The 13,970-nt window shown below is 38.4% G+C and overlaps 1 protein-coding gene across 3 annotated transcripts in view; it reads left to right on the top strand.

Annotated features, from left to right (window-relative positions):
- Positions 1–13,970, top strand: part of stag2b (STAG2 cohesin complex component b) — a 51,068-nt gene that overhangs the window by 19,148 nt on the left and 17,950 nt on the right. For all 3 annotated transcript variants that reach the window (XM_067457772.1, XM_067457773.1, XM_067457771.1), the window contains exons 2-8: positions 10,193–10,325; positions 10,429–10,507; positions 10,927–11,070; positions 11,263–11,359; positions 11,647–11,723; positions 12,188–12,392; positions 12,480–12,631. In XM_067457772.1, the coding sequence (XP_067313873.1) occupies positions 10,282–10,325; positions 10,429–10,507; positions 10,927–11,070; positions 11,263–11,359; positions 11,647–11,723; positions 12,188–12,392; positions 12,480–12,631 (798 nt within the window). In that variant the 5' untranslated portion in view covers positions 10,193–10,281. The remainder of the gene's footprint in view (positions 1–10,192; positions 10,326–10,428; positions 10,508–10,926; positions 11,071–11,262; positions 11,360–11,646; positions 11,724–12,187; positions 12,393–12,479; positions 12,632–13,970) is intronic.

The raw sequence follows: 13,970 nt of genomic DNA, 5'->3' as shown, positions 1-13,970 counted from the left end.
CCGCAAAAGGCTTAACATGGCCCAGCTCAATCACTACATTAAATGTGCAAAAAAACAATAAAAACAACCTGTATTTTCCAAGTCATCTGCCAGCAGCACTAACGTTTAATTGACTAGTCCCACACATCCCTAGCTCAGTGTCACATATTGTAGATGAAAACAGAAACAGGCTCATAGCTGATAATGCGGAGAAGCCTCTTTTCTTCAAAAAGAACCTGCCTCTCACTTTTCTGAAAAAGGCTGTATGGCTATATATGATAATGTATAATTTTAGTTGTTCTGCTACTGTTGTTTGATTCTGAAATCCACTCAGTTACAGGTCTACTGAAGTGGGCAGCAGTGCCATGTTTGTTTAGTAAAACACCAAGGAGAATGTTAAAATGTCAGCAACCTCGTCAATTTGTATATTTAATATGTATGTTACAGTCAGAAAGTTAAAAACATCTGATGAAAATAAAACGTTGTTAGGAGAACTGTAATGGTATTATTAAGTACTAGGAATGCCACAATTCTCAATATAATATTGAACCGTTCGGTACGACATTCATGGTTCAATCCGCGCTTGTCAATTGCGTTTTTTCCCCCCAGTTTTGCATTGAACTAATTATTTCTCTTTCTCTCCATTTGAAATATTTATCTCAGTTTATTTCAGCTGTTTTAGTGTGCCTGTGAGTCTGCGCGCTAATATATGAGCAAATAACCAATTATATGCACTAAAGTTACGGGGTGTTTAGCTGTGTTTTAATGCCTTGACGGTTAAACATTTAATTTAATAGTGCAGGGATTAATTGTTTACCCTAAGACCTGTAATATGTGTTAACAAAGTAAATAAGACTTCATGACTTAAGTTTAAGTAAAGGTCATAATGAGTAAACAAAACCGAATCGAAAACCGCGGTTAAAAACTAAGGTATGTATTGAACCGTGGGCTAACTGAATTGTGGCATCCCTATTTAGTACTCATCTCAGTACTTGGTTTTGACAAATGTCAGTACTTGTACTTGGTCTGAAAAAAAGTGGTATCGGTGCATCCCTAATTTAAGTAATATTTCGATGACAATGCATCATACCCTTCACGTGGCACACCACAGCCACAATAGCACTGTTTGGCAGATGTATCACTTTTAGGGATGGGCAATAGTGGTCGAGTACTCGAACGTGACAGCGACGATCGATCATGAAAACGATGATCGTCCTGACTTAAAAAAATATATTTGTATATTACTCGGATTGGTTATTGCGGCATTTTGGACAGTAACTGAGGTCTGATTGGTTCGCATTAGACAGCACGCCTTCCAGACCGAGAAATAAAGTGAAACTGAACCACGCAGTGACGCCTGAAGCACTGTGAATGATCATGAAATACAGTGCAAGATGTGCGGCGCCAATCTGTCACATACACAGCATTACAATGAGGACACGATTGTCATATGTTGTATTCTCCGTGCTTTGGTTCCCCGTGTATGAGCGCACGCTGTTAAAGAAAATCCACAACGAGAGTCAGAGCGCAGTCAAGTTCATATGCACCAAGGTTATTATAGTTTTGCTTTTTTAAATTAGTTTTTATTTTATTATCGTTTTCAATTTTGCTACAAATTTCAGTTTAGTTTTAGTTAGTTTTACAAATGGTTTTGCTAGTTTTAGTTTAGTTTTTATTTTGCAAATACATTTCTATTTAGTTTTTATTTATTTAGTTTCAGTTTTAGTTTTAGTAATTATAGTTTAGCAGAGTTACCATAATGAAGTGTAGAGACCAAATCAAGGTTTTTAATTTCAGCAAAGTTTAATGTTTGCACAGATTAGAGTTTAATCTTACTAAACATCCTTAAGTGAAATAACTTGATAAACGAGCATTATTGTTTAAACCCAGGACGGTCTTACAAAACATGCAGTAAAGTTGGGTCTTCACCTTTGAGCAAAAAAGCTTGAGTCAAACTATGACCTATACAGGATCTATCTTAAAGAACAAAATAGATGCAACGTAAAATATAAAAGTAAAAATTATAAATTCCAGACAAACTCACTCATAACAGATGAAATATTGTTAAACAATTAAAAGCTTATTTTAATTTCTTCAGTAGTACAATGTAGGCTAGCAGTGTCTACACACTGTTTTGCTGTGTGTGTGTGTGTGTGTGTGTGTGTGTACATGTTTTTCTAGCCTGGTGAGGACTTCAAACTGAATGCACACAGACTCATGGGGACTCGTGTCACCGTGGGGACCTAAATTGAGGTCCCCATGGGTACAAAAGCTTATAAATCATGCAGAATGAGTTATTTTGAAAATGTAAAAATGTAGAAAGTTTCCTGTGATGGGTAGGTTTAGGGGCAGAGTAGGGGGATAGAATATATGGTTTGTATTGTATAAAAACCGTCTATATGGCAAGTCCCCACAAAGATAGCGCACCAGACGTGTGTGTGTGTGTGTGTGTTTGTTGTGCTATAATTGTAAAGGTGACCAATGTCCTCACTTATCTAGTAAAATATTATGATAACTGACTAGTAAGGACATTTGACTGGTCCTCACTAGTTAAAAAGGCTTATAAATCGGCCAAAACATGTTTTTATTTAAATCTATTGTTTTGCACGTTCTTGTGATGGGTAGGTTTAGGGATAGGAATTGAGTTAGGAGATATAAAATATCATTAACCTGATATAAAATCAATGGAAGTTCATGCAATGTCCTCACTTATATAGTGAAACAAACCTGTGTGTGTGTGTGTGTGTGTCCTGGCATTCCCTACTTTGTGGGGAAATGTCTCCACACAGATAATAATATTATTAGTAGTAAAAGATTATGATAACACCTTTGAGCCTGTCAATATTATGCAAACATGAAATCTCAAACGCACAGTAGGCTAGTAACGTTATTTGCTAATATAGTTGCTGACTTTTGCGCCTGCGTCTCTCGTCACGTAAGAAACGGCATTCTAAAACAGTGAGCTTAAAAGAAGTTCAACGTGCATCTCATTACCTTGTGTTATTTCCCATTTCACTGCCACGGACGCATTGATTCTTTGTGAACTCCCGTTTAGGACTGGCGATGTGTTGCCTGTCTGCACGCGTCTGTCACAGGACAGCGGTTAATCTCCTCAGCTCACTTCACGCGCAGTTGCGCAATAGACACTCCCTCAACCGCCACAGTCAGATTTTCCACCACATTAAAGAGAGCTTATTAACAACGAAAACGAATATTTATTTTTGCTAATTATTATTTTATTTCAGTTAGTTTTTTAGTAAGAGTAGTTAGTTTCGTTTAGTTTTAGTTTTTTATTTATTCAGATTTTTAAATTTTATTTCAGTTTACGAAAATGTTTTTTGACCAATAGTTTTAGTCTTAGTTTCAGTTTTCGTTTACGAAAATAACCTTGATATGCACATCCACGTCCTTTTCCACAGATGCAAGTTGTAAGATTACTTGTTTAATGATTATATGTTGTCTATATATCTGATTAATCTCATATAGGACAGCGTTTGGTTGAGTTTAATAACCAGCTAGCAAAGCGCTGCCGTTATGTCGGCTGGTGTTTATTCTCTTCAGCTCAAATGCGAACAGCCCGACATTATCGACTGGGTTATTTGAGACGGTCATATTATTTTTAGATAGGCTATTTCTTTTTCAAAATCATTGATGATATTAATAATGCAGCAGTGTTACTAATTTTTTAACAGTAGATCTGAGTTGTTTCTCATGGATTTGAAAACGCGCAGGGATGCTGTACTCACTTTGATCATGAAAAATAAAATTGTGCAGCGCCAATCTGTCATGTAGGCTACATAAAATTATAATAAGGACACGATTATAGTGTTGTAAATGATCTGTGGTTTCGTTGCCCATGTATTAGCGTTGTTGTTAAGGGAAGAGCGCATTCAAAAGAAGTTTCGTTCTCAAGCCTGTAAAACATATGGCCAAGTTCACGTGCGCATATGCGTCCTTTTGGACAGATGTAAATTGTAATAGGCATATATCTGATTAATCTCATATAGGATGCGTTTGATTGAGTTTATTAATTCTCTAGCAAAGCTCTGCAGGGTGGTGTATTCACAGTTTCAGCTCAAATACAATGCCCGATCAATATCATTGACTGGGTTATTTGAGATGGTTATTTCGTTTCTTTTTCAAAGACATTTATGCATCATAATCTAGCAGTTATTTTTTTATAGTCAGATGTTCATATTTGCATAGACATCTCATTTTTTTGTCAGCATACATTTTCGTAACTCCATGACGGAGACGCCCCGCTCCCCGTCCACGGTTAATCGATTACTCGTTTTCGAGACCTATCGATGATCGAAATGAAAAATTGACAAAAATGCCCATCCCTAATCACTTTTATTTAGTAATCACTTCTCGCAGGTCGAGAGTAGGAAGCGTTGTTTTTGTAGAGTGTGTTTGTCGCCATGCCATTGAAACGCTGTTATTTTCATCCCGGAGTCAAATCACCTTTGTTTGGCCTTTTTTATTTAAGTTGGTCCGTTTAACAGTGTAATGTAACTCATGACACAAAGTGCAACGCTGTTAGCTTTGTTAACTAACGTTAGATGGTAATTGAAACTAATCCGAAAAACTTAGCATATAAAAGTGTAGTAATTCATTCAGACACCATCTGTTGGTGTTTGTAATGATCAGTTTAAACTACTGAATAGACAGCTTACCATTCTGAAACATCCAGCAAAAGACTTTCCTGAGCAGGTTGTAATCGATCTTCTTCGATATTCTCTGGGTCTGATTCCGACTCGAATTGATAAGGCAATATAGACATTTTTGCAATAACATTGAGCGCGCGTATCTACACGTTATGATAAGAGGCGGGACCTTTCCGGGCAACGTGCTAAGCTGCTGTCCAATCACAGCGCGGGAAGCGCTGGCCTAATCAGAACTCATTACGTATTTCTGAAGGAGGGACTTCATAGAACAAGGAAATCATCAGGCCATTTTTAGGACCGGAAACACCGGTATACAGATAAGTAAATTGTGTGAAAAATACTGTGTTTTTTTACACGCGAAACATGAACTCATGTTATATTGCACACTGTAAACATAATCAAAGCTTCGAAAACACGCAAAGAACGGGACCTTTAATATTAAACTAAATATAACCACCAAAATCATTTCGGACTCACTCGCATCTTTGCGCTTATCATAATCAGATGAAATGTAAAAACAATATTATAATAGGCCTATTCAAACGTGCAAAAAACCAACAAAAAAAACAACAAAGTGAGCTACAGATAAATGTCTGAGCTGGATTTGATCATTTTACCGGTGAGTGGTTCATGAGTCCGCCTGTGGATTATTGAGCTAAGTCAAGTCAACTTTATTTATATAGCGCTTTTACAATGCCGATTGTTTCAAAGCAGCTTCACAGTGTTAAACAGGACAATATTGCAACAAAATTTGATTTGGCTGTACAGTCACTCTGGGAAAACAGCGATGTTTTCAGCTTATTTTATTAATGTTAGTTTTAACATGAGTCACACCGGTCCGCTTCGCACATTACAGGCTCGTTCTCATCAGAACGTCCAACTTAGTTTTTGAAATGGTCGGTTTTAATCGGGCTTGAGCTCATAATTACAGTTAATGTGTCTGGCCGGGCCAGGCTCGGACACAACGTGCACAGGCTCGGGTAGGGTCGGGCTTGTTTTTTTTGAGCCCGATCTAAGCTCTAATTGACATGTAAGTAAGGTGTCATTGCTGCCCGACCACATATCTGTCGTCTTTGAGAAGCGGCTGCAGAGCAGGGCTCAAATGAGGCCACTACTGCTGGGTGGTGTATGTGGATATGGCTGCGGAGATTAGTGGTCTGCACATCTTTAACCTTTACTATTATTGCACAGCCTGCAGATAGCCTCTGTTGGATCCGCTGGTTCATCATTGGCATTTGGTTTAAATCCATAATACTGCCAAATTACAGATGCACTACATCTGTTCTTGGATATTAAGCCGTTGTCCTCCATTTTATGCCTGGAAGCTTTTAACACATGACGAGCAATGGCGCGCGCAGGGGAGTGGGCGAGGTCAGTGCGAAGTAGATGATATTATCGGATATCGCTACCCTGAAAAGCCAGACCCACATCAAGATGTTTGGTCTGGAAACTCACCATTGACAGGGCTCAATCCGAGGGGCGGGAAAAACGGTTGTCTTTCAAACTCCCTCTGCACGCGATAGGATAGCGCTACACCAACCAGAGCAACGAGGGTGAAACAGAGCTTGTTGATAGATTAAACATTCACCGTATCTGGTCGGCAAAACTCCGAACACATCTTCCCTTTTTAAGAATGACTTCAGTGCCGTTCTTTGTTCTTTTCTCAGAGAAAAGCTTAACTCCAAGTCTTCCAGAGTCGTGGTCAAAGCTGATTCGAAAGACCGCCGCCGTTCGCCAGTTTGTTCTAGTAGTGTTTACTAGAAGCACGCAAACGCAACTCGATCGTCGTCATTATGGCCCCGCCCGCCGACTCTATACACGATGTGATTGGCCCGTCCAGATTGTGAGGAATACAGCTCAGAAGGGTATTGAGAGTTCCTAGACGACACTTGCGGGCAGATTAAATTTGCTGCCGCTAGGGTGCGTCTAGATTTCTAGGCTAGGATATCGCAATATTTTTGAAGGCAATTATCCCCCCCAAAAAATTCACATATCGCTCTGTCCCAGCATAAGAAGCACATGTATCTAAGCTCTATGTAGGTTTGATTGCCCTGGAAGGCTTTAAACATCTTAAACTACGGCGTGTGGTTAGGGCGTGACTGTTTGTTTAAGCAGTGGCGGATGAACAGGAGTGTACAGAAGGAAACGCGAACTCATTCTGTGCTGATGATTTTGTTCACTGAAATGATCTCCTGACCCTTTCTCTAATACTGTTCATCTTTGTCAAGAACAAGTTTTGCATTTCCTTGTCAGTGATGTAACCTGAAGGCTGTTGATTATTTACAAGGGTGGCATTCAGTATGTCCCAGCCCAACGTTCAGTAGGAAACAGTCATTTCAAGAAGTATTTTAGGGTAGTCATTAATTTAGTGAGCATTATATAAATTACTTATGGCTGATATTACAGTGTGTTGTTGTCTACATGAACAGGTGGTTTTGGCTTCAAGCATGTCTCACTACAGAGCGGTGATCCACTCATGAGCTGATTGTGTCACATTGCTCTGATGCTCTTTCTCCTCTCCTGTAGATGTTAAAGGGCTTGTTGTTTTTATGTGAAAACTTAATGTTAGTTCACCCAAAAATGAAATTGATGTCATTAAGGACTCACCCTAATGACGTTCCACACCCGTAAGACCTCCGTTTATCTTCGAAACACAGTTTAAGATTTTATATTTAGTCCGAGAGCGTATCCAAGTGTATGCACACTTTACTGTCCATGCAGTTTGACACGCCATCGGAATCATGAATCGATAAACTGATTCACTACCATTTCAATCTTTATTTGAGGTTTGAAAACAAACACGGAAGAGAAGACAATGCTGAATAATGTTATTTTTGGACCAAAATGTATTTCCGATGCTTCAAGAGATTCTAATTAACCATCTGATGTCACATGGACTAATTTGATGTTTTTATGCACTTTCTGGACATAAACAGTATAGTACTTCGATACGCTCTCGGACTAAATATAAAATATCCTAATCTTCCGAAGATGAACGGAGGTCTTACGGCTGTGGAACAACATTAGAGTCATTAATGACATCAACTTCATTTTTGGGTGAACTGACCCGTTAACATTTCCTTTGTGACTTTATTCTGTGGACTTAGACATTTTGAAGAATGTTGGCAACCAAACAATATTGGGGTCCATTGACTTCCATTGTGTGGACAAAAAACTTTTGAACATTTTGAAAAATATATTATTTTATTTTCCATAATATCATGGTCAGAAAGGTTTTCTGTATCATGTGCTGGTCTAAATCACTCTTTTGTCGGGTAAACTTAAGCATAAAATATGATCTTATAGCTTTGTTTTAGTGAAAGGGATAAAAAATAATAATGAAAGGGAAAATATCTGCTTTATGTACATTTCATTGTTATTATTTCAGTGGTGTTTTTTTTTCTATTATAGAGGCACAGTTGCCTGCTCTGCAGCTCTCACTCGGGTTGCTTGACACGGACTGAAAGAGTCTGTCTGAGTGATCAGCTCAGGAGTCACACATGGTGCCATATTGCCCCCTTGTGGATACAATATAACTGCATTTATTCTGCTTAGCTGTTGTGACAGACTGACTGAAGTTGTAGTCATTGTAAAAGGACCAAACTGTAGTTGTGATCAGTGTTTTTGGAGTCATTTTAATTTTAGTAGTCCACATATACTGCAGCACTGAAACGTTTATGATTATGTTAGTTACATGGAAAATCAGGATGACCATGAATACTCAAGTGATGGCATGGATTCACTGTTCATGAAAACACAATGCTCCTTATTCAGGAAAAACGTGCTGATTTTTTTTTTTGTAAAAATAGCGTAAAGCCACTCTGACGTAATTGGTCCAATTCATGAAAGTGAACGTAATTTGTTACGTTGGTACAAAATCAAATTTACTCACGCTATACTACACTATTTTACTACATTTAGTACACTCAATTACTACACTAGTCATTACCACGTGTATGGTGCGTAAACCCCCAACATTTTGCATTCTTTTAGGCAAACTGATGACTTCATTTTGATAATGCTTTGAGTTTGATTGCCCATATAGGTAATATTTTACTATTGAGGTAAAATGTATTTAGCTTTCTTTCCGCAGTGGAGGGGCTTGAGGAAGTGGCTTCATCTCAAGTTCTGAAGTGTTGAAAAATGTTCAACTTTGGGTAAAACACAGTGCCGGTTACTTAACTTTTTACCCAGCCATCCAATCACAGTAGAGGAGGGGTGGGACAAATACCATACCGACCAACCATCACATCCTCCTTGTACAACTAAACAACGGTGGAGATGTTAATCTTGTCAGTGTTGTTGCATTTATATATTCAGTAATTGCTGATGAAACAAACTTATCAAAATATCATAGCAACCAAAGAAACATTGCGCCTCCAAAGCGCCTCCAGCTGGGCATTTTCATAAAGAGCACCTGGCATTTTCATCTGGCTAAAAAAACTTTTGTGAAGACACTTTAATTGAATGTTTTGTTTGGCATATGGCAGATTAGTCTTTTTTGCGTTTATGCACTATACTGAGGCCAATCCAGAGAAGGAAGTCCAGAAAATTCCACATGGATGCTGTAGATAGGCTGCAGCTGACTTGTTGCCTTGCTTCCTTATCAGGCAAAGGACTTGTAAGGCAGCGTAACAGTTTAATGATCTACAGCAAAGTAGAGCAAGCTTTAGTGAGAACTAAACAAATATAGAATTACTACACTAGTCGTTTTTTTGCTAGAAATTATATCTGATATTTGTGAGATTTCTGTGTGGATTGAGTCCTATAAACATGACAGAGACATCGCACTTCTAGACTTGGTCAAAAACGTACATTTACACAAACTGACTAGCAACTGCAACTTTCGGACATCATCTTTCATTAACTAGATTTAATGTCACCAAATCGAATGCATAGTATTGTGGGATATCAAAGGCAGCGAAGGATGCATCTATGCTGCCTTCCAAAATCGATCAGTTGAAAGTATCTCAAGAGACAGGAAGTGAAGCTAACATTGAATTTGGACGTGCCTCGATGCCTTCCTACCTTGAAATGTGTCCTTCATAGGTAGCATTTTCCAGTTTTCAGACATTATTTATTTAGTTGTAACTCATGGGTGGGTTTCATGCAAATTGTAAATGAGCACACACACATGCCCTATTTAGAAAACATTGAAATTCATTAATACGTGGTTAACTATCAAATCTGGGGTTTGTGAAGAGTGAAAAGGATACTGCAAATTATCCAGAATGTTTACAAAAGTTTCATGAATGTGGCTCAATAATTACATGATCACTTTAGATGAGACCTTGCAAACTGATTTGTCAGATGGGAGTTTGTCAAAACATAAATAATTTGCAACTCCTATGGCTTGAGAACGTGCGAGAACTGAGACGTTACACATTTGGCCATTGATGATAAAAACATTTATTCAAAAATTGATGAGTTGTTTTATAATCTTGAATAAGAGTTCATAGATTATAGATGTAGGTGTGCTTGTTTTGAACCTTTACCCAAGGGCACAAGAACTTACTAATGTTTTTATCCCATTGTGTGTGTTTTAGGTTTATGAGACAGAAGTACCCACTGTTACCCTGTGTGCATAAAGACAAAGCCCTTGACAAGTTGAAGTGGACCAGAAGATGTTAAAGAAATGATAGCCGCACCGGAATTACAAACAGAGTTTCATTACGCTCAGTGAGTACACAAACTAACGTAATGTAATAAATGCACATTGTGTGTATGCATACGCTCACATATTCTCCCTCACTCTGATGACATTGACTGTTTGTGTGAACAGGGACACTGACACCCGATTCTCATCAGACACTGATTTCGATGATCCTGATGGGAGGAATATCATCATTGGGAAAGGCAAGGTGTGTGGACTCTGACATTGATTATCAAGAATCTTTACAAGATTTCACAAGGTTCCTTTAAATGGCCTTTTACCCCTTTTCCACTGAAAGCTAATGATTTGCTAGGGATTGTGAACTTTTCCTAATTTGAGATTCTGGCTTCAAAACTGAATGATGAATTAACCATGTATTCTATGTAATCTGCAATCTATAAACAAATGCCTTTATTAAGAATTGAATGTAACTTTAATAATTGAATTAAGAATCTTTATACAAACACCAGCTGTTTCTAATCCATCAGTGAAATCATTTGAATGTATAAAATCCATTGCAAACAACTCAGGAACTGTACTTGCTTTGGACGGCATCCCGCCCTCCAGCCGCTGTGAAGAGTTTGATCCAGTTCTTTAGTGTTGACCTGTAATGTCACTCTGCTTCAGGCGAAGAAAGGAAAGAAGGGCCCTGGAGAGAAGGGGAAAGGAGCGGGGAAGGGAGCTGGACGCATGAATGGTCACCACCAGGAAAACGGCATGGAAAATGTCATGCTTTTTGAAGTGGTCAGGCTGGGGAAGAGTGCCATGCAGGTCAGTGAGCATATTACCGGATTTTACACTGCCCTCTGTCACGCTCTGGCATTCACATCTTAAATTCCCTCATGTGGGTTTGTGGCGTCTGGAGGGATTCGAGTGTTGGCAGGAGAATATGCAGACAGATGTACCACTGTGTAGTCGAGCAGATTTTGACCTTTGTGAGATTTCTGCTCTCCTGTTTTGCAGTCGGTTGTCGATGACTGGATTGAGTCCTATAAACATGACAGAGACGTCGCACTTCTAGACTTGATCAATTTCTTCATCCAGTGCTCTGGCTGCAAAGGTTTGAATGTCATTTCTCATGTGATCTGGTCATTGACAGACATTTACTTAATTTTGTTCCAACCGGCACTTTTCACTGCTCTCTTTCATATAATGAAAGTGAATGGGCAAAGGGGCTATTAAGCTAAAAAGGACATAAACATCACAAAAGTAGTTGCAAGTAGTGCTATATTCCAAGCTGTCTTAAATTCTATGAGGGAAAGACCCGAGCAAAGTATACATTTAAGCTCATTTCAATTTTGTTTCATAATGTTATTGCTTTTTCAAGAATCCCAAACTGTTTTGCAGGTGTTGTCACTGGTGAGATGTTCCGCAACATGCAAAACTCTGAGATCATCAGGAAGATGACAGAAGAATTTGATGAGGTAAACTTCACTTTCCAAACCATGACTTTCCTCAAAAAAAACACGTTTCCTCACCTACACTGTAAACTATTTTTGTTGGTTTAACTTAAAAAAGTAAGTAGCCTGGTTGCCTTAAGTCAGTTTGAGTTTATTGAAATTAAAAATTTTAGTTGATATAATGAAGGAACTTGGTTTAATAAATAGAAAATCAAAATGTTATTGTATCTGAACCACATACAAAATGTGATAAATCACAAAAATAGCACAATCTGGCATCTTCACAAATCTTCACTGCGTCTTCACAAATAAAACACACAATTACCCAATATGCTTACAAAATCTATTAATAATATTTGAATAATGGTTGTCAATTCTCAAAAATGTTCATTGTATTAACTACATTTTTTTATTTCAATGAACAAAAAATTAAGGTAACTATATACTTTTGTGCCCACACTAACCAGTAAGAGTTGACGTTATTGCAGGACAGCGGCGATTACCCACTTACAATGGCCGGGCCGCAGTGGAAGAAGTTCAAGTCTAGTTTCTGCGAGTTTATCGGCGTGTTGGTGCGGCAGTGTCAGTATAGCATCATCTATGACGAATACATGATGGACACCGTCATCTCACTGCTCACCGGCCTCTCAGACTCTCAAGTTCGCGCTTTCAGACACACCAGCACACTGGCAGGTCAGTGTTTCTGCTACTCCATAAATCTGAACCTTTTGTTTCGATTGGTCCAAATAAGTAAAAAAAAATGCTATTTTTTTCCCATAGCTATGAAGCTAATGACGGCCCTCGTGAATGTAGCACTGAACCTCAGCATCAACATGGACAACACTCAGCGGCAATACGAAGCAGAGAGGAACAAGATAATTGGCAAGAGGGCCAATGACAGACTAGAGCTTCTGCTTCAGAAACGCAAGGAGGTGAGTGTCCTCCGAACCCAGGACTGTACGCATCGAAATAAATTCATCACATTGTCATTGTCTTAGAGCAGCCATGAAAGCTGAAAGTGAAAGGGGCAAAGTGAATAAATGAAGCCTTCAGAGGCACAGGAGATTTGATTTTCTCTTCCCCATGGAGACTCACTTCCCTTTGCGTGAGGCTGCCAGGTCACTGCAGTGTTAGCTGCTTTCCTTCCCAACACCTACGCCTCTGTTGGCCAACAGCCACAAAAACACATGATCAGCCAAACACTCGGCGCATTTCATCTGTACTCTTTCCCACTACTTTAAAGCTGAGTAAACATGGATAAAGTAATTAAAAAAGGATCCTATTCTAATGAGAGCTCTGTAATTTTGGGCTGTCAGGCTAACCACAGCGTTCTTGCTCTGTCAGCACCCGTGGGGTTAGAACTCGCCTGAATGGCCATGAGTATGAAAGCTGTGTTTAACTGGCGCTGTAAATTAACTGGGTTATGTAATAACAGACCCTGCTGTTATGCCATCTGCGTTTGTGAGTGTGAGGTTTTATTGATGTCTTGATAGTATTAAATGAAACCACGTGGGGACACACAAAACATGAGTTGTAATTTAGAGCAATATTACCGGGTCAGCTCTATTGATAGGATCTGTGTCCTGCTCTTATGTATGTATGTATGTATGTATGTATGTATTACACTTACAGGTGGTTGGAGAGCAAGCATACATCAATCACATCATAGATTGTTTGTTTTTACAAACTGAGATGCGATTCAGAATTGATTTCTGTAGTAACTAATAACAGATTGACCTTTTGACTTCCAAAACAATATTCAAAGACCCGTACCCAAGAAGGATAGTAGGTTTCCTCTGGTACATCAGCTATAATGACAAAATGAAAAAAATAGTTTTACTTTTTTTTTTAATTTACAGAAACTAGCTGTCCATCGGTTATAATTAGGACTGAAATGATTGATTATTATTAGTTAGTTAATCTAACAGTTTAATTTTTCAGAAGTTTTAATAGCTGATTTTGTATTTTTTGTACATAAAAAAAAAAAGTTTATTCCTTTTTAACCAATGACTAGGTGTATATGACATTCTTCTTTCAGTTGAATTTGTTGCGCTCGTCAGACTTAGAGTAAGCATTTTGGTTTGTGTTCGTCTCGAAGAATGTCATATACACCTAGGATGGGGCTTGAGGGTGAGTAAATCATGGGCTAATTTTAATTTTTGGGTGAACTAACTCTTTAAAGGGTGACAAATAAAAATTCTGTCATTAATTACTTACCCTCTGTTCATCTTGGGAACAAAAAATAAGATATTTTTGTTAAAATCTGATGGC

Source organism: Pseudorasbora parva, chromosome 11, assembly GCF_024679245.1.
Source record: "Pseudorasbora parva isolate DD20220531a chromosome 11, ASM2467924v1, whole genome shotgun sequence".
In the NCBI taxonomy this organism is placed as follows: domain Eukaryota; kingdom Metazoa; phylum Chordata; class Actinopteri; order Cypriniformes; family Gobionidae; genus Pseudorasbora; species Pseudorasbora parva.
This window is presented reverse-complemented; position numbering and strand designations above follow the sequence as displayed.